The sequence below is a fragment of the Carassius carassius genome, chromosome 20, assembly GCF_963082965.1.
Source record: "Carassius carassius chromosome 20, fCarCar2.1, whole genome shotgun sequence".
Classification (NCBI taxonomy): domain Eukaryota; kingdom Metazoa; phylum Chordata; class Actinopteri; order Cypriniformes; family Cyprinidae; genus Carassius; species Carassius carassius.
In genome coordinates this window covers 28,852,840-28,874,876 of record NC_081774.1, presented here as the reverse complement: position 1 = coordinate 28,874,876, position 22,037 = coordinate 28,852,840, and the positions used below count along the sequence as shown (strand labels likewise).

The 22,037-nt window shown below is 34.6% G+C and overlaps 1 protein-coding gene across 3 annotated transcripts; it reads left to right on the top strand.

Annotated features, from left to right (window-relative positions):
* Nucleotides 1-3,522: 3,522 nt before the first annotated feature.
* LOC132096800 (NACHT, LRR and PYD domains-containing protein 3-like) lies at nt 3,523-12,703 on the top strand. Of its 3 annotated transcripts, none has more exons than XM_059502406.1 (8): nt 3,523-3,594; nt 5,985-6,138; nt 6,239-6,343; nt 6,980-8,773; nt 10,136-10,306; nt 10,495-10,668; nt 11,773-11,819; nt 11,906-12,703. In XM_059502406.1, the coding sequence occupies exons 2-8, from the start codon at nt 6,005-6,007 to the stop codon at nt 12,460-12,462; spliced, it is 2,982 nt and encodes a 993-aa protein (XP_059358389.1). In that variant the 5' UTR covers nt 3,523-3,594; nt 5,985-6,004; the 3' UTR covers nt 12,463-12,703. The 3 variants fall into 3 exon arrangements, with proteins under 3 accessions (XP_059358389.1, XP_059358390.1, XP_059358391.1); XM_059502407.1 differs by having other exon boundaries at nt 3,528-3,594; nt 5,975-6,138; XM_059502408.1 differs by having other exon boundaries at nt 3,543-3,594; nt 5,988-6,138.
* The last annotated feature ends 9,334 nt before the right edge of the window (nt 12,704-22,037 follow it).

Below are 22,037 nucleotides of genomic sequence, written 5' to 3'. Positions count from 1 at the left end.
CCTGGGTCAACAATGACGACAAATATGAGCTTTAGAAACAACAATGGGGAAAATCACAGTTGTTCAGTTAAAATAGCTTTACAAAGAGCCCAAACTGTCCTAATTCCAGTGGCCGACTTCAAAATGAGTTCAACTCTCACATCCGCTCGTTCAAAAGCAAGCCACACTGTCACTCAGTTGCTGCTGCTTTATGAACAATCGCATAAAATTAATTGACATGCTACATAAAACCAATGACGCGAAATGAAAGGATTAGGTGTAGGCTGTATCTTCTGATCTGATGACTCATAGAAGTTTCCTTTAGGAATGACTGCAATTAAATCTAAAACGTGAACGCCTGCGCCAAATACTGCAGGATGGTAGGGTTATCCCGTAAACTGTGATGTTGTGGGGAAACACTTGGCAACAAAGTGTTTGCCAGCCATATATAAATCGGCTTATTATGGTGCTCAGCCTTTTAGGTCAAATTAACAAGGTTTGGGAGGAAGTGCGTGCTGTCATTATCCTGGTGTCATTCCATAATGCTGGTGTGACATGCTTAAATTTGTGATATTCAGGTTTATGGGCATGTATCTCTAAAACATCATTAAAGAGCACTTTGCTGTAGCAAATAAAACAAAGACCTTATGCCACTTTGTTAACTTAGCTGTATTTTGATACACCATTTGTACATCATTTCTTTATTTAAAACCAACGAACCCATTTTGACAAATGGAAGTCTTTGCTTTGTGGGTCATTTTGCCTCATTTAAAAGGTCACGGAATAGAAGTGCATGGTATATAAATGAAGATGTTTTGAGGTCAGATAACAAAAGACTTCTATAAGCTCAGCAGAAGGCACTGCTTTGACTCTGTTTCCAGCCATGAAGGTGGTGCTGCTGGCGATGCTGTTGGTGTTGGCCACATGGACAGATACGGCCCAGGCCCAGAAAGCTCTAAGACTCTGTGGCCGTGAGTTTTTTCGGGCGGTCGTCTACACCTGTGGGGGTTCCAGATGGAGGCGGGGCCAAACTGAGGACCCCCTAAATGGTCAGTATATATTTTGACTTTGCTTGATCAGTCCTCATCCCAGTGTACGTGAGAGCACAAAACAAACTCTTATTCTTAGATTTTTCGTAGTAATTACTGTAACAACAGCAAGTACAAAAATCTTTGACAGTGTCTCAAATTTATTATATGTTATAAAGTTTTAGTGGCCTGCCTTTTACAGATGTCTAATATAATATAATATAATATAATATAATATAATATAATATAATATAATATAATATAATATAATATAATATAATATAATATAATATAATATAATATAATATAATATAATATAATATAATATAATATAATATAATATAATTTAGACAATAGATGGATAATATAATAGAATATAATATAAAAAATCTAGGTGAAATAATATAATATAATATAATATAATATAATATAATATAATATAATATAATATAATATAATATAATATAATATAATATAATATAATATAATATAATATAATACAACAATGCACAAATGTAATAAATATTACGTTTAAGAAAATATTATAAAATGATAAATATAATATTATTATAAAATCTAAATATAAAGAGTAAAAATATGGTATGTTGGTAGAGCCTTGCGTTAGCAGTACATAAGGTCATGAGTTTGATTACCAGGGACCACACATACTAGTGTAAAAATAAATAAATAAATAAATAACGGAAACACTTAAACAACACAATGTAACTCCAAAGTATTTAATAACAATATTTCATTCATTCAGATCTAGCATGTGTTGCTTAAGTGTTCCATTTATTTATTTTAGCAGTGTATATATATTTATGTATGTATATAAAATAAAAGCTCCTGCTAAATGCATGAATTTAAATGTTTACACTGTGTGTATTTATTATTCATATATAAATACAAGCACATGCATGTATATATTCAAGAAAAATGTTATGTTACTTTTATATATTAAATATAGTTATATATAATATAAAATATAAGAATATAATTATATAAAAGTATATACAGGTAAATATTTACACTATGTGTATTTATATATACATAATAAATGTACACAGTACAAATAAATATATTATGTAAACACAAATTTATTTCATTTTGGATGCAATTAATTGTGATTAATTGTTTGACAGCATTATTATGAATACATTAAAAATAATTGAGAACTAGCATTAGTAAAACTCAATTAAGAACTCATTACAAATCTTTTGGAATCGAATTACATTTAATTTACATTACAGTTACTTTGCATGCTCTGAACACATAACTAAATTTTGTTCTAGCTTTGTATATGAACTCACAAGACCCACTGAAATTATGCAATAATGCAATCAAAATAAAACTTTAAATTAAATATTGGCTGAATTTGGAAAAGAATACAAAAATGAATTCTACTCTTGCTATTTCTGTCCTACAAAGCCATTGCAGAAATAGTAGGGGTAGCAGAACTGTGCTGATACAATGTAAGCTCTTGGGCGCCACCTGCTGTAGAGACTCTATTGACACCCCCAACTTATCCCTTGTACAGTATGAACGGTGGAGGAAACAGAAATCATGTACAGTACATGTCTTTGATTTTGACCTCTGCAGGAATGGATCGAGTAAGAAGAGAGGCCTATGAAGCGCTGCCCTCCACGTGCTGTAAAGTGGGATGCAGAAAAAGTGATCTTGTTAGCATGTGCTGAGAAACACTCCCAACATCATCATGTTTGTGCTAAATGCATTCAGAGGACTTGAATTACTTAGAAACTCTTACTTAGAAATGGTTTTAAAATGAACATTTGAAAAATGTTCAGATCTTGTTTTCCAAGAAATTATTCAAATGCAAAAATTAATTAATTAATAAATTAAAATGAGGCAACATTTAAAGAGGACTAATACTCAATAGAAAGGAATGTTGTCTGTTTTAGAGGCACTTTTAAAGGAACAGTTCACCTTAAAAAAAAACACACACTTTGTTGGTCCGAACCCTTAGCCTACCTTTTGCTCTCTGAAATATACATTGGGAATTGTTTGAGGAAATGCATGTACTAGATATATACTTGGCCTATATGTGCCCCAAAACATAGTTAAGTGGTTAAATGTTTATGAAGTTAAATGGTTACAAACCTGAACTAATGTTTTTAAAAATGTTTATAAAAAGGTTTAAATCTAGAAACATGTACAAATTTGTCTACCCAATATTGTATTTTATGTAATATATCCAATATCAGGAGATAGCCTACCAAGTGTAAAATTAAGAATAAAAGCATTTTGAACAAAAACGTAAACATGGTTTATTTGAGTCCTTATTTGTTGGGAAACAGCAATAAATATATTTTTAAATTTCTGAAACTGTATCTTGAGATTCACAATAATTTCATATTACCCAATCCTTAAAGAAACAATAAGCCTATTACTGTCAGTCAGTGGTTTAACCTTTTGAAGTGAAGTCACGCCTCTATGCTTCCTGGCGGTGAGAGCACTTCTTCCGCTTGTCAAACACGACTGAAGAAGAAGAAGAAAAAAAGGAAAAAAACAAACAACATGGCAGCTACGAAGATGATAAGGTAAGATCAACGAGCGGCAGATCTTCTCGGTAAGTTCTTCAGAAAACATATAACCTATGGCATGTTATGTTAAACACTTTATGAAACAAAAGTGTCAAATGTATAGGTAAATTGTACACAATTAATCCAGTTTAACATAGGCATGATCTTTGAGCAGAGATCAATATCAGCAGACTCAAGTTGCAGGATTAAAACGATTATAACATTAATAATGCATGGTCGCTGCATTAAAGTTTTGTGCAACTTTCGGCCTCTACAAGTAACAGAGTGTTAAAAGCTACAATCCGATCCACCTTATTCGTAAAGAAAGTTTAAATTAATTAATTATTATCTTTTAAAACAGACATACCATTATCGCTGAAGTTGTTGTAATGATTATATGGTTCTGTAGAAGTCAGAGTTCAGATATTTCAATTTAATTAGAATCAAAAATACCTTCATAATGGTAAATTCTAGATGAAAAACACAGTACCCACAATCAAGAGCAAATCGGGCAAGGACTTCGTAGACAGGATGTTACGTGGGCACAAAGCTGCCAAAAACTGTGTGACTAAAACTAATGTAATCTTCCTTGGTCCACCAATTACAAGACCACCAACACCCAGAGAGGCACATCTTCTTAGAGAGAATGGCATTAATGTTCACCAGCATTCATTCTAGATTTCACTTAAAGGCAAGCACAACACTATCAAGAAGAATTAACCATGCAGTTCTTAAAGAATATGGGGCAGTGGTACTTGTGAGATCATTTGTTGATGAGGGGCTTGACACAGGCTACAGCTTTATTGATCCAGATAGCACTACCAAATGTATCATGATTAAAGACAGACAAACAGGGACTATTATCCCTGGGATAGAAGAGGAGAGCTGTATTTCGAGTTAGGTCAAATTAATGAAATGCACTGAATTAAAAACATCTTGTGTTTACTTAAAAAAAATGTGCACAGAGTACATAATTTTATTAAACCAAATAAATGGGAGGCTGACTGAATAGCTGTGTGAATGGTAATATATACAAATTACTGTACCATAGTATACAATAAAACATTGTAATTTATACATACAAGTTCTAATGTATACTATGGTGCAGCAATTTGTATATATCTGTAATATATTCAGAATGTTTATTTATAAGTTTTTTATAACTTTTTTTTAGCAAATACACTTTGGTTATATTATGATTTTGAGAAAGTGAAAAGTGAAGTGACATTCAGCCAAGTATGGTGACCCATACTCAGAATTTGTGCTCTGCATTTAACCCATCCGAAATGCACACACACAGAGCAGTGAACACACACACACACTGTGAACACACAGCCGGAGCAGTGGGCAGCCATTTATGCTGCGGCGCCCGGGGAGCAGTTGGGGGTTCGATGCCTTGCTCAAGGGCACCTAAGTCGTGGTATTGAGGGTGGAGAGAGAACTGTACATGCACTCCCCCCACCCACAATTCCTGCCGGCCCGGGACTCGAACTCACAACCTTTCGATTGGGCTGAGGCTACACTTCTTGTGTTGTGTTAGTCAATTTTATTAGTCTGTTAATGGCTGTGCTTGTTTATTAGACAGTCTATTTAGTGTATTGTTTGTGAATGTTTAAAGTGCACTGTGAATTTACTTCTTGGCATGATTTATTGTACAGCAGTTGGTTATTAATTTTTGCAATATGCACTTTTATTAAACATTGACAAATAATTTAACAAATTGTTATATGCAATATGTAATATGTATATAATATATATAGGACTCATGTAGTAATGTCTCTATCCTTAAGGAAATTAGTTCTGTCCTGCATGATTCCTGCATGATCCCTGCACAGAAAGCAGCATTCCTTCAGGAAATGTAAGGGGATAAGCAGTGAACTACTACCCCCATGAAGCATTGCGAATGAATTAATCAAACCAACTTTTATTTATTTATTCATCTGAATGTAATAATTGTCTGAATAATTCTCTAAACATGCTTTGCAAATCTTGGGGGACACACGACTGAAGCTGATAAAAACCAAACATGGCAGCTTGAAAGTAAGTAAGATCAATAAAAGGAAGTTCTTATCGTTTTCCGGAGTGCTTCAGATATAAATAAATATAATATATATAATAAATATATATACGGGATAATTAGTCAGACAATGTAATAGTATAAAAAAAGTGTCTAATATATAGCTAAAATCTAAAGTGTAGGAATGACATAATCAAATCGACTTTTTTGTCTAATGTAATAATTTGTTAATAATTTTGACTGTGATACATTTCATTGCACTTTTTTTTATCTGAATAGCCATGTTTAGCAATATTTAGCCAGTTTCGTTTTTCAAAAAATGTTCTGAAAACAAATTTTTTTTAAGGAAATTGTCAAATAAATGGTTTCAATGCAATTACACCATCTTTTTTTCTTACTACATATCTTAGCCTCTTTGAGAAGTGAGATATTGCCTCAAAATGAGTGCGTATGAGGGGAGAGATGAGGATGGTGCTATCCATCACAAGATCCCGAAAAAATCTCCAAACTCCATTTGTATGTCAGTGAGTAATAAATCCATGGATTACCCACCTGCAATGACCTCTAACCCCAGGTAAGACAAGACACTGAAATCTAATAATTTAGAAAATAAATACTTCAATTTCATCGTCTTTAACATTTAACATTCATTATAATAATTTTCATTTAATCAGACATGAGGTCCACACAACCTCATCCCCAGAGCCCAGCTGTGTGTCCATGAAGAGTAGCAGTTTCATTCAGCTATACAGTAATAAAAGAGTGACCTCTGATTTCAGGTAAATGAGAATTATGTAATACAAAATGGATGCAAAATATATGACAAGTGAGTCATTTAAAAGTGGTTCAACAACAACAAAAAATAATCTGTCATTGTTAATTTACCCTTCTCATGTCAATCCAGAAGGACTTCCTCCTTCCTTTCATATGACTCAAAAGGAAATGTTGTAGAATGTTTCTGCTCCTCTTTTCCATACAATTAAAGTAAATGGGTTGGCCACTCATGAGCACAAAAATTATAAAAATGTGTAAAAATACCATGATAGTAGTCTGTATTCGCTGTATTGCAATTCTTTCGATACCTTTTTGCTCAGTGTGATGAAAATCCAATTTTGAGCTTAATGGACTACTTGCACTGAGATTTGGGATGCACCTGTTTTCAAATAGTATACCTCAATAGTTTCCAGTTATAATCCAGACATTTTCAGAGACACAAGCTGTATTAAGTAGATGTGAATGTAGTCCATAGCACATGTCCCCATTTTTTTATTGTATGGAAAAGAATAGAATCAGTCCAAATGTGATATTTGTGTGCAAATTCTGAAAGATTTAGTCCCTATGAGCTTTGCATCAGCATTCTTTCTGTGATCAGACAGGTCATATAAGACACTTAGATTTTTTCTACATTCACACAGAGTTGAGGTAAATAAAGACTTATGTCACCAACCAGTGGATGATGTTCTACAAAGAGTTAAAGAGATTCACAAAACTGGCATGAAGAAAAAGTATGAGCACTTATTTGAGGGACTCAAAATACAAGAGAATGAAACTCTACTGAACACGATTTATACACATCTGTACATTATAGAGGGAGAATGTGAAGGGGTGAATGAAGAACATGAGGTTTTACACATGGAGGAAACACCCAGAACACAAAACTCACAAGACACCCCAATCTACTGCAATCACATATTTGACCCTTCACTTAAACAAGCAAAAATAAAGACTGTTCTCACTAAAGGCATTGCTGGAATCGGAAAAACAGTCTCTGTGCAGAAGTTCATTCTGGATTGGGCTGAAGGAAAAGCCAATCAGGATGTAGATTTCATGTTTGTGCTTCCATTTCGAGAGATTAACTTGGTAAAAGAGCAGCAGTATAGTCTTCACAGTCTTCTTCTGACCTTCTACCCTGAGCTTCAAAATCTGGACTCAAAGTCTTATGCTGAGAGTAAAGTGGTGTTCATCTTTGATGGTTTGGATGAAAGCAGAATTTCGCTCTTTTTAGACACTGACACAGTTTCTGATGTGCATGAGTTTTCATCGGTGGGTGTGCTGATGTCAAACCTCATGAAAGGAGAGCTAATTCCCACTGCTCTCATCTGGATCACCTCTAGACCAGCAGCAGCCAGTCAGATCCCCTCAAAATACATCAACCGTGTGACTGAAATTCAGGGATTCAATGACTCTCAGAAGGAACAATATTTCAGGAAGAGAATCAGTGATGAGCATCAAGCCAGTAGAATCATTTCACACATTAGAAGAACAAGAAGCCTCCACATTATGTGTCACATACCTGTCTTCTGCTGGATCTCAGCCACTGTGCTTCAAAACCTCTTGAAACAAGATGACAGTGCAGAAATCCCTCAAACTCTGACAGAAATGTACATACACTTCTTGATCATTCAGACAAATGTTAAGAACCAAAAGTATAATGGGTCAGATCCAAAAATCCTGCAGTCCAACAAACAGGTCATCTTGAAACTTGCTGAACTGGCTTACAAGCAGCTGATGAAGGGCAATATCCTGTTCTATGAGGAGGATCTGAAAGAGTGCAGCATAAATGTCACTGATGCCTCAGTGTATTCTGGGATTTGCACTGAAATCTTCAGGGAGGAAGCTGTTGTTAATGCGAGAAAAGTCTACTGCTTTATACATCTAAGTTTTCAAGAGTTTCTTGCTGCATTTAATGTTTTTTACTACTATGTGAATATGACTATGGAGGTGCTGAGTTGTTTTACCGCACTGCATCGCTTGTTTAAAGGGGTAGTAGACAAAGCTTTAGAAAGTCAGAATGGGCAATTTGATCTTTTCCTTCGATTCCTTTTGGGCATCTCATTGGAGTCCAATCAAGGACTTTTATATGGTCTTTTGGCTCACACTGAGAGCAGCTCTGAGAGCATAAAAGAAATCACAAGGTACATTAAACAGAAAATCAAAAAGGATCCTCATTTGTCAGCAGATAGATCCATCTGCCTGTTCCTCTGTCTGCTGGAAGTCAAAGATCAGACTCTTTACAGAGAGATCCAGGAGTTTCTGACCTCAGCGAAACACTCAGAGAAGAAACTCTATCCTGGACACTGCTCAGCAATAGCCTACATGCTTCAGATGTCAGACAAGGTGATGGATGAGCTGGATCTTAAGAAATACAACACATCAGAGGAAGGCAGAAAGAGACTTATACCAGCTGTGAGGAACTGCAGAAAAGCTCTGTAAGTCTTAAGTTGTAATATTACACAATTAATTTTATTTTTTATAAAATTAAGTATTCAGTTATCTGTTTATTATTTTAGAAGTGTACTGTAAATAACTGTCATTTTTTTTAAATTGACAAATACATAAAAAAATTACATTGGACAAATATGTCTATTTATCAGTTGGATTAATTTATTCATTTCTTTTTTATGAATTGATCATTTTAAATGGTACTCCTTGTTCTCCATATAGTTGAACTAGGAACAAAGATAAAGTGGTATAGGGACAAATAGTGTGCATGGGCTTTATTTGAGACAACTGAAAGGGTGGGTGAGCTGCCTGATTTGCTGTAACACATTCATTGCATACTCAACCTGTCCCTCCTCTGGCCACAAGTAAATGTTATTTATGCAAACAGTGATGTGGGGTTAAATGTCTTTGGGCTATAAAATAAAAAAGTCAGCAAGGGTGAGGTGAGAGTGTCTTCTGGTGACATGCAGAAGACTTCAGCAGAAATAATGTTAAACATGTTGACATATTAAATTAAACTTAATTTATTTTAAAGGTTCCATGACACGGATCCTTTTTTAAATGCTTTTTTAATGTTTCCTGAGGTGCACTTATATTGTTAGTATGATTTTTACATTAAAAAATTTAAATAAAAAAGGCGGGCATTTTTATTTCCTGATTTTAGTCCTCTGGCTTGAATGCTCTGTATGAAGGGCCGTGTCTGCTGTGAGACTGCTGTGAGACTGTGTAAATGTCAACTGTTGTGATTGGCTGACATCTTGGCATTCGAAATTCACATTACATGTGTAACCCCTCTCAAATATTTTTTTTTATACTATTACAGCTGTTAAGATTAACGTATCATAGGAGTGTTGATTATAGCATTATTTTTTAGATCTCATTCATTATAGAGGCAGTTTGGGCAAGTGTGCAGATATACTCGTAATGTGTGATTGACAGCTCTGAACAAAATAAAGCGAGCGTTCTTTGATTGCTCTCTGTAGTGTAATCACAATTTAAATAACAGATTTGTTTCATGCTACTAAGAGAAACAACATCCAAGTTGATCGTTTAGTCACTGGATTGATTCACTGATGCATAAACAGTATTAAACGATTTAGAAAGAAAGTCTGTGTGAACTTGAATAGATTCCAGATCGGCCCCTTTTGAGCTCTCATTTTCTCAAAGGCAGATCAGGACACTTGGTTTACACCTATCTAAATTTCTAGCCACTGGGTCCATAAACACTCTAGGGAAACTCATATTAATGTTAAAAAACCTCATAAAGTGAAATTTTTATGTCATGGGACCTTTAAAAAGGAAACTGATTATGACCAATTGTGAATTTGTTATGCTTCCTTTTGTTTTAGGTTTTCTGGTTGTGATCTCATTGATCAGAGCTGTGAAACTATAGCTTCAGCTCTACAATCAGCTGACTCCCTGAGAGAGCTGGACTTGAGTAACAATGACCTGCAGGATTCAGGAGTGAAGCTACTCTGTGATGGACTGAAGAATCCTAACTGTCCACTAGAAACACTCAGGTGTCTAGTTAAAGGGACAGTTCACTCAAAAATTTATATTCTTTATTTTATTAATATCATTTACTCACCCTTATATAGTTTAAAAACTTACTTTCTTCTGTGGAACACACAATATATTTTGAATAATGTCTCAACTATTTTTCTGGGTGTTTCACATTAATCTGAATGGATGTGATTCCTTCCTCTAGATTGTCTGGCTGTATGGTGACAGAGGAAGGCTGCTCATACCTGACGTTGGCTCTGAGTTCAAATCCCTCATACCTAAGAGAGCTGGATCTGAGCTATAATCATCCAGGAGATTCAGGAGTGAAGTTGCTATCAGATCTAATGCAGAATCCAAACATCAAGTTGGAGAAACTCAAGTACCTGTTGTTGCTACAAAATTAACAGCATAAAATGTTTGTTCCAATTTTAAGACTCAAAAGACCAGGTTTAGTAAACAGGGCAAATTTTCACAATCCCATTAAAGTACAGAAAATAGTTATTTGGGTGATTTACAGACAATGTGTGAAATAAGAAACACAGATGCAGCCAGATAATTTCCCATTATGACCGATGCAATCTACCAAGAGCAGCACAAATGAGAAACTATCACAGACACATCAAGTGCAAAATGGGATTATGTTTTTTGGGGGGCATTAAATAATAGCACCAAGATAGCAAATAGACTAGCACAAACCTTAGTAAATTATGTTGCTTAATTAATTTAAATACTTTTGTGTCTGAAAGGATAGATTCTACAAATACAATAAGATCAGCCTTATAAGCCTCATAAGGTCAATACCTTTTCATTGCAATTTTTTCACTTCGTGTCTTTAGGAAATCCTGACAGGAGTTTTTAACACCATTAGAGGTATTGTATTGGTGCAAGCTGTTAGGAAATCTGTCCCAAAGCATTAATATACAAACATAAATTTACCGTATTTTCCGGGCTATAAGTCACACTTTTTTTCATAGTTTGTCTGGTGCTGCGACTTATAGTCAGGTGCGACTTATTTATCAAAATTAATTTGACATGAACCAAGAGAAATGAACTAACAGAAAATATTACCGTCTACAGCCGCGAAAGGGCGCTCTATGCTGCCAGAGATGCTGCTCAGTGATCCTGTAGTCTACACTAAGCAGCATATAGCCCCTCTCATGGCTGTAGATGGTAAAGTTTTCTCTTGGTTCTTGGGTCTAAATAAATGCGACTTATAGTCTGGTGCGACTTATATATGTTTTTTCCTTGTCATGACGTATTTTTGGGCTGATGCGACTTATACTCAGGTGCGACTTATAGTCGGAAAAATACGGTAATAGAAATACTACAACAGAACAGAAGCTGGGAAAGAGTAAAAAGACACAAAGAGGCCTATAAAAAGTATATCACAAATAATTACACAATAGTAATCAAATTCACTTTGGTTCAGGTGAGTTCACTTTAGTATAAATTTAAATTTAATTTATGCTTTATGTCTTTATAGTTTGGAACATGGAGATCAGATCAGAATCACACCTGGCCTACGGAAATGTAGGTTCTCACTCAGACACAACTTTTGTCACACTTGCTTTAAATATTTGTAAATATAATGTTCCCTTAAACCTTCTTATATGCAGATTCATGTGATATCACATTGGATCCAAACACAGCACACACTCAGCTCATCCTGTCTGATGGCTATACAAAAGTGACATATGTGAAAGAGAAGCAATTGTATCCTGATCATCTGGAGAGATTTGAGAACTTCGAGCAGGTTCTGAGCAAAGAGAGTCTGTCTGGACGATGTTACTGGGAGGCTGAATGGAGCGGACAGGCTGTTATAGCAGTGTCGTATAAAGGAATCAGCAGGAAAGGAGGAAGAGAATGTCGGTTTGGACTCAATGAAAAATCTTGGATTTTATTCAACTCTGATAACAGATTTACTGCCTGTCATAATAATAAGAGACACGATGTACCTGCCCCTTCACCTCCCTCTACTAGAGTTGGCCTGTTTGTAGACTTGCTGGGTGGCATTCTGTCCTTCTACAGTGTCTCTAACACACTCACACACTTACACACATTTCACTGCACTTTCACAGAGCCTCTCTATGCAGGATTTTTGCTTGACTTGGGATCCTCAGCATCTCTGTCCCCTGTCAGGAACAATAGGCACATCAGACACACAACTGGGTGAATTTTTGTAGAATACTTTACTTTTTTTTAGATGACTGAAGCTAAAAGATGCAGCTAATGTTACATTTTTGGTATTGAAGTATAACAATATTTGTTTATTTATAATAGTTTTTTTTATATTTTTATACTTGTAAAAATTGTTAACTCATGACTGTGCAAATGTAACTGTTTTTTCAGCAAAATAATAGTCTGATGTTGTACTTAAAAGCAATTGTATAATTGTGTATGATGAACGGAAAAAGTGAAATTGATCACTCAGGAAAATTCTATAAATTTAATAATTAATTAAAACAATATAATGTTGCTATATTTCCAGGGATTTTTTTTGCTTGCAATATTTTGATTAGAGAACAGAAAAAGAAGAAAATTAAGAATATTTAATGTCTGCCAATGTATTGGTGAAATTAATAGTTGCATGTGCCATAACTTTCTTCAGTTAAACAAGGAAAAAACTGAAGTTATTGCATTTGGAAACAAAGATGAAATCTTCAAGGTGAATGCATACCTTGACTTAGTCAAACAACTAAAAATCAAGTCAGGAATATTGGTGTTATTCTGGAGACAGACCTTAGTTTCAGTAGTCATGTCAAAGCAGTAACTAAATCAGCATACTATCATCTAAAAAACATTGCAAGAATTAGATGTTTTGTTTTCAGTCAAGACTCGGAGAAACTTGTTCATGCCTTTATTACCAGCAGGGTGGACTATTGTAATGGGCTCCTCACCGGCCTTCCCACAAAGACCATTAGACAGCTGCAGCTCATCCAGAACACTGCTGCCAGGATTCTGACTAGAACCAGAAAATCTGAGCACCAGTCCTCAGGTCCTTACATTGGCTTCCAGTTACATTTAGGATTGATTTTAAAGTACTTTTACTCGTCTATAAATCACTCAATGACCTAGGACCGAAAAACAGTAAGTAGACACTCAAAAGACCCTTTTTACCGCTGCAGTTACCTTTGCAGCTTTTGACCGCTGAGTGGCGCTTTGACCAGTTATTAAACAAGCGCATCAAAGCACATTTTCGCAAATAGACGTCAGTTTTGCCTCGCTGATGTGTTACATTTGACTGCTTCAGTCACGAAAATGAAAGAAAAACACTATAGTTTAAATATTTAATATATTTAATATTTAATAGTCACAGATAAAAGTTTGGTATTTATGAAGTTATGTGCATTTCTTAGAACGAATTCAAGCAGGATAAATGTCAAGCCTGTAGAGCTTAAGTAATTGACAACTTAAGTGATTTTAAAGGGAGCCTTCTTTACTTGCTTTTAAATTAGGGCAATAGCATATGGCCTTTTTTATTTGAGAAAAAAACTGATTTAGGATTTAAATCAGTAATAAGAAATTTTACAAAAAAAGTTTTAATATAGTTCTTTATCATTCATTTAGAAGTCAAATTTATAACTTTATAAGATGATAAAAAAACAGTTACCTCAATGCTGGAAAGACCTTTATTTTTATTTATTTAATACTAGCCCATCATGCATCTAAGCATCCACTCAGCTTTAAGAGCTGTTAAGATTAAAACTGGCAGCTCAGCAGTGAGTCAGTGTCATGGACGGAGGACCTGTTAATATATTTTCTAGTTTATATTTCCATCTCGTTATGCCGCTGGTTTAGTTTTTTTGTTTTTTTCTTATAGAACTTATTTGTAAATAGAGCAGACACTTTCTGTGTGTCTACACCAGACACGAGAGTTGTCATCCGTGCCCCACAGTGAAAAGTGTGTCTAAACTTGATGACATCACACTAAAATCATCTGAACACAGTGTCAAAACATTTTGTCATAAACAGAACGCCCATCAGTTCACTGATGGGGATCGTGTCCAGTGTATCCATCACTGGGTTCTGTTGTCTTTTGTTGGATCGCTCCACTTGTGTCCGGTGTAGACGTGCCGTGCATTTTTTATTGTTTTATTTTATAGACCTGCTTGTTTTAATGTTTTTATTAAATATCTGTATTGACTGCATAGTCATATTATCGAATTGTTTACTGCCATGCGACCTACAAAAGTAAAGCTTGGTGAATCGATCAACGAGCATTGCTGCAGGTTGATTTTTGGCGGATGTGCTGTACTTGTGTTCCCGCGGTCATCTTCATTTCGTCGGGTGAAACGTCTCTCTCACTCGCAGCAGAGTCTGTGAGCAGCAACAACTTCCCCTCCACGCGCACTGATACCAGAAACACGCTACGCCTTCAGTATTTCAGTATGTTTGAAATGTTATGTTCATAACGTAGCATAGAAAATAATAATAATAATTAAAAAAAAATAACAGGAGAGTTTCAAAGTGGCTTAAGCTATTTTGTGTAAACTTTTTTCCGTATTTCACATGCCAAACTAATAACATTGTAAGCATTAAATCTTTAATTGCTGTTTTCTGCTGTGAAAATTTTGTTTGTGATGAAAATAAAAGTACATCTTTGTCAGTTATTTTATCTAAACAGATCGATTAACTTCTTCAAGATTTCAAAATCAGATAGCATGCTGATAATGTAGTAGCACTGTAAGATTACATTTGTTTGAATGCATTATTGCGAAAGCGATTGTGTGTGAATCTGTTTAAATCATGCTTTAACCCGAAACAAATCAGTAAAAGAAACAGACAAACTCTTAACATCCCGCTCGACTCTTGCAGTCATTGTAACCTTCTGATCAAGCTATAGCTAAATATGTTTAACATGAATTCTTGCTGAATATGCATTTATATTATGGGCTGTTGGCATGAATTGTACTCATGATGGAGCGCTCTTAGAGTGAGTGAAAACCACTACGCTCATATTCAAAATTATTAATGTGCATTAATGTCAGGAAGGCGCTGTCTCATCACTTAAATTTTTTCCTGATAATGAATTTTTTTTTAATTAACATAATATCGTGGTGTCTCACATACATTAAAAATATATCTACAGAAAGCTTGAAATGTTTTTTAAACAAAAACGAATTGTGTAATCTGTGAATGTTGCATTTCTCTCATCGGAGAGAGCCAGCACTGTGAATTTCATCTTGCAGCCGATAAGAAAACATTTGCTTATTAATAAGTAATTAAAATGTCTCATTTTCCACAATTATTAGGCTACTTCTGCATATGCTTTGTTGCAAATTTAATGCATGTGCTTGAGCGCATAATATATTAAGATTTGATTATGTAAATTTAATATAAACTTCTGATTAGTTGAATATAACAAACGAAAGACTAGAACTAGAAAAATCCTACGTGGGGGCAGACCATTTTTTAGTCTATAACCAAAACAACAGTCCTATATAAACCGTTTCAGCAAGTGAAAGCCTCATAAGACACTGTCCATATGAAAGAGCAATTCACACCTTTATCTCGACCCCCACAAGCCTAACTACCCCCAAAAACCCAACCCCCTCCAGCTGAACTGAATTCGGTCTGTTTTTTGGCTGTGAAGAACAATGTGTTACTGGGCTTAAACATGCCTGCACTCAGCAGCACTACTCTTTGTATTCATAATTTTCTCACAGCCCATATTATTATTTTCACAAGACCATAATGATAATAACAAATCATCAATTAATAATTAATCATTATTTTTCGAAAATCATTGTTATTTGTGATCGTGGGTGTTTGAGGAAGGCTTTAAGACCAAGCGGAATCCTCTGTTCCCGCATCACAGTGCGCGGGACTCATGCTCAGTGATGCAACTTCACTGTTTGCGGTTTGACTTTACTAAATCAGATTGAGGCGAATACAACTTTTTGATCATGAGCCCAACATTAAGCAAGGCAGGAAAACATTCATTCTAATGGAAGGAAGACGTATTTCATTGAGCTAATGCTGTTAAACAGAGAGAGAGAGAGAGAGAGAGAGATAAACTAGTCTAGGGCTATTCTTAAACTGGGAGCTCATTATATTGAAGTACAAATCCAAACACCAGAAACGTTATGCATTTTATGAATAATGAAATGTTATGAAAAGTATGCAATTTATTTATTCACATGCTCTATGGTTGAAATAATATTTTAGTTTACAACTTTAAGTTCCGTTGTTTAAAAAAAATGCTTTATTGGCTAATGTTTCATAAACCTTCAGTTGTTATGCTCTAAAATCCATGCCATTAGTAATTTCGCAGTATTTTCAGCTCCTAAATCACTAACCTTTAAAGTCACAATTCTATAATGGTCAAAATTACTCAGGCCAATATTATTTTTTAATGACATTATTTAATTATTTTTTATTTTATTTTTTTGAATAATTGTAGCCGCATATAAATAGGCAAAGCAAAACAAATATTCGGATCGTCCCTTATTTTTTCCCTTATTTTCTTAAAGAATAAACACGTATTTTCTACAAGAATAAACATGATAACATATTATTAATTAATAAAAATAATTTAAGCAATTAAAACATTTTTTTACTTGAATTTAAACACTATTAAACTAACTTTAAATTCTCAAGGAGTTTATAAGTAAAAAATGGTAAAATGTCACAGTGCATGTTAAATAGCCTAAATGAACTTGTGTTAACAATATAATTAGAACTAACAATATAATTTGATTTTTTTAAGTGAACAATTCCTGTAGAAAATGGGACAGCAACCTTTATATCAAACATTTTTAAATCGTCCACAGCTGAGCATCGCGAGAGGCTGATCTGCACCAGAGCGCGTGAAGTGAATGTGATGAACGAAGTCATTTTCAGATGCAATGAAAAAGAAAAAAAAAAAACCCTGGATAGCCTAGATTAGGTCCAGACTCTGTTCTGAAGTATAAAATAATTATAATTACTGTTAACCCAGAGTAACAAATTTTAAAGGATTAATCACCTATTTTCGTTTGCTGCATGTTTTTTTTTTAAACACGCTAAAAAATAAATTTTGTTTGTGTTTGTGAGTTTGTGAGAGGAAAAAATATAAGTCAGGAATAAGCTGCATTATATTACATTTAGAAATAATAATGGCTGGCCTAATAATGTTATAATGTACCAACAGGATATTTTTTGTTCCCTTCACTTTATAACAAATCCTTTAAATTTAACAAATTTATCAGAACAAAACAAGAATTCAAAATATATAATTCTAATGGGTAAATATAATTGCAGTATATAATAATATATGCTTAGTAATAAAAAAAACATGCTATGTGAAATGTGCTATATAAATAAACTTGCCTTGCCTTGCCTTGCCTTCATCATCTATACTTTTATATAGACACCTTTCAACATTATTATTTTGTTACACGTGTTGGTAGGTGTTATGGAATGACAGTAACTCACTCCTTAGTTTTGGCAAAGGATTCTTTAGCTCTGATTTCATGACTGCCCAGAGAAGACAAGCTTCCACGCTTCCTCAGCAGATGTGCTGCTTTCTCTCTTGCTAAATCAGACATTTTATTGTAGAATATCGACTAAACTGTAAATATTATTCTATGAAAACCTGAAGGACATAAAAAAATCATTTAAATTTGCATTGGTAAAGTACAAATAATTTAGAAGTCTATTAAAAAATAGTTTCTTTTGCTAAAATAGATCGTAATTTAAACCCAAACGCATGTACATAACTTCATGGCAGCAAAACACACTTACTGCTCTGATGTGACTCTTACTCAAACCGGAAATGCTCAGCGCCACCACCGGCTTGTAGCCAAACGTTGCCTTGAAAACAGAGGATTTCATTATCTCTTTGAGTGGGGTCTCCTGCCAATATGAATACTCATACCTAGTTGCTCCAGAGGCGTGCGACCTCTGACATATATAGCAATTGTAAGTCGCTTTGGATAAAAGTGTCAGCTAAATGAATAAATGTAAATGTAAATGAATACTGTACAAATTCTGTACGATGGCAACAGTTCAGTTTTGAAATGTTAATTATAGCATGCTGACTTTACTTACTTATGTTCACAAGGGCTTACTTATGTTCACAAGTTAAATGTAAGACTATTTAAGCACCTAAAGCATAGAAAAGATAGTTCAACAAAACTGTCGAAAATATGAAAAGAAAAATATATATATATTTTTTTGCATTTAAATAGTTTAATGGAACATAATTTATTTTTGTAATGTTGTAAAGTGTTTTCTATTGGACATTTGAGCCCTTGTTATTTATGACGTATGAGTTGGTGATTGATCTACTGTACATGTAGTGTCGATAACATTCATTGGTTGGGAGAATTTATGTAAACATGTTTTGTTTTTGATAGTATACGTGCCTGATGAAGGTCACACACAAAACAAACAAATAAATAGCTTAACTAGATCATGAAAATAACTTCTTCTGTATGGAAGCATATGGGTAGCAATATTCAATTTGGAATGTAATATGCAAAAGGACAATGCAATATGTAAAATGGCAATGCATTTCTGTATTTACATTTAAATTTTCCAATACATTTGTGCAACATTTGGTGCAAAATTAAAATGAAAATTAAATTACATAATTTTCATTTGCCATTTCATACACTAGTTTTAATATGTAAAATGAATACTAACTTTAATGCTTTCTAAGTTGCAAAATGAAAATGAAAATGTATTACAGAAATTATTAGATATGTGTAACATGTTCAAGCAAAAACTGTGGCAAATAATCATTCAAATGCTATTTTTCTTAATTGCATTAACACTCGCAGTCAAGACACTTACGATTGCATTTTCATTCAGTGTCCCGCAATGAATGTAGCAAAATTCAATGTGCACATTGAAAATGCATTCCGAGCCGACTTCACTTTTATCCAAAGAGACATAACTATTTGCACTGTATTTATCAGTGGAACAATATTCATACAATACTACAACCTAGAAATAATTTGCAGGTCGCAGCAGCACGAATTATGTGCCCAGCTACATCTGTTTCAAATATTATGCTAATTACCAGTGAGCGGTGGTTCCAGACATTATAGTGCCGCACTCGCACTGACTCTTATTCTGTCTGAAAGAATGAAAAGACCGATCTGAAGGTGGAGTGATTCGACCAATCAGATGAAAGCAGCCTTTCAGCTCCGCCCACAAGTGCAAATGAAATATTGATGCCATAAACCGAAATGATCAAAAAGTACACTGAACAACTGTCTTTTCCATGTTCTCTCACTTGAATCCTCTTCTTGAGTATTGAGTCTCTTGACCTTCTGCAAGCCCCGCCTTGTTCACACAGTGATTGACATGGCACGAGGGGGCGGAGACGTGATCGGCTCGGAATGCATTTTCAATGTGCACATTGAATTTTGCTACATTCATTGTAGGACACTGAATGAAAATGCAATCGTAAGTGTCTTGACTGTGAGTGTTAATGCAATTAAGAAAAATAGCATTTGAATGATAATTTTGCCACAGTTTTTGCTTGAACATGTTACACATATCTAATCATTTCTGTAATACATTTTCATTTTAATTTTGCAACTTATAAAGCGTTAAAATTAGTATTCATTTTACATATTAAAACTAGTGTATGAAATGGCAAATGAAAATCATGTAATTTAATTTTCATTTTCATTTTGCACCAATCATTGCACAAATGTATTGGAAAATGTAAATGCAAATACAGAAATGCATTGCCATTTTACACATTGCATTGTCCTTTTGCATATTACATTCCAAATTGAATATTGCTACCCATATGCTTCCATACTTCTGCACCTTATACTCACACTGCATTAAACTGATGTTCTTCCTTTGCATTTTGTTATTTTAAAGTGCAAATATCTAAACATTATAAATGAGATATAAAATGTTTTTGAAAAAAGAACAAATAATATTTAATACTGCTAATTTTATCCCTGCAATAATAATAATAACAAAGGATTTAAGTGTGTATATTGTGTTTGGTGACAATAACCTCAACAAGTAGCCAAGAATGTTAAACATGAATTTCTTGAATTTATTTTTTAAGACATTACATTATTTTCACTTCTGACATATTTAACATTTTCAGTCTCTATATTCTCTTAAAATCTGGGGAGAGGTTGTTCTATGCATGAAATGTTTGCATATTCCATTTTCTGAACGATGTATGAACAAGATGCAAGTTAGCTGACAAACACAATACCACAACATCTGTGGGATAAAAAGCAATAAATACATTTTTACGTATATAAAATAAGAGATGGAGACATGACAACTGGAATAAACCATCCACAACAGCAGCTGTCTTTCCAATCCCTCCACTTTTACGGTAAGGTAAGGCCCCCAAACCACCAAAATAAAGTACACTTAATGAATGGCAGAAGTAATGTGACATAACTAAAACCAGGTTATCTGACCACAATACCGAAAATTATCCAGGAATGTCATGTGTATTCCTAAATTATATCTATAACTAGATATATTATTTAGATACTGGAAGTTTCTACACAGATGGATGGATGTATACTCTCTTAATTTTCTCATAAAGGTCTTGTGACAGTCTATATAGCTCAGCAAACAAAAAGCATTGAGAATAAAGATGCTTCCTTACTTTCAACACAATACAGTACAATGAAGTGATTAATGAAAGGATGTGATAAATGTTCTTCTGTATTAGTCAGTGTTGCACAACAATGCTGTTTCTTTCCTGTTTTCCACAATAAAAACAGTTCAATATCCATTACAAACCACAGAATAGGCATAAAATAAATTCCTTGAATTTTAATAAATTTATAAATTAAAATAAAGTGCTATCATGAACTGTGAATGCTGACAATAACTTAACAGGAAAGACATATAAACTATAACTCCATTTGGATATCCAATTCCTATTTTACATTTTTACACATTATCTTGAAATATTGCTACAGTACAATGATTTAGGAAAATAAAGTCCACATTGTGGAAAACCAAGGAAATGTCTAGGTTACGCATGTAACCCTTGTTCCCTGAAGGAGGGAATGGAGGCGTTACATCAGAAAGAGACTGACGAATAGGGACTCACCCGAGAGCCCAATCACCTTTGAGTGGTAACAAAACCAGCCAATAGTACACAGTGTACCTTGGTCCGGGGATTTGCATCACGAGCTCCGCCCCGCTGTGTGATTATATAAGGAGCAGCGCAAGCAACTCGCATTCAAGTCTTCGCTGAGGAGCCGAGCCAAGTGACCCAGCCAATCAGTGGAACAGCGATGTGGCAAGGGGACATAACGTCTCAGGGTTACATACGTAACGTAGATGTTCCCTTTCAGTCGGTCATGTTCAATGTTATGTGTTTATAATCTACACAGAGATGATAAAATCTTGCAAATGTGTTAGGTGTCACCCAGATTGGCAGATCTTAAGTCTGATAAGCCAGGACAAAAGCATCCACTATCCAATGGGATAACCTCATGCTTGGAGACAGCCAGGATCCACTTCAAAGCATAGGTGTGTCTGGTAGACAAGGCTCTAGCCAAAGTGAGGTGGCAAGGTACCTAAACCTTCTGTGATGCATCCAGAACCCAGACATGTAGGTTCCAAAAATCAGTAGGGTGCCCCATCTCTGAGAAAGAAGGTCCTTCCACAGAGAAATTGGCTGGGGGGTGGGGGGTTTGTTCGGGGAACCAGGTCCGGCCGGGAAAAAAAGGTGCAACCATGAGGACCTGCTTCTCGTCCTCCCTGATCTTGCACAACATCTGTGCAAGGAGGCTCACTGGGGGAAATGTGTACTTG

What these genes read in the sequence shown, in the direction of transcription:
- LOC132096800 (XM_059502406.1), top strand. Translation starts at nt 6,005, where the DNA reads ATGAGTGCGTATGAGGGGAGAGATGAGGATGGTGCTATCCATCACAAG. An exon ending in TGTCCACTAGAAACACTCAG is followed by an intron (nt 10,307 to 10,494) that starts GTGTCTAGTTAA and finishes TCCTTCCTCTAG; the next exon opens with ATTGTCTGGCTGTATGGTGA. An exon ending in ATCAAGTTGGAGAAACTCAA is followed by an intron (nt 10,669 to 11,772) that starts GTACCTGTTGTT and finishes ATGTCTTTATAG; the next exon opens with TTTGGAACATGGAGATCAGA.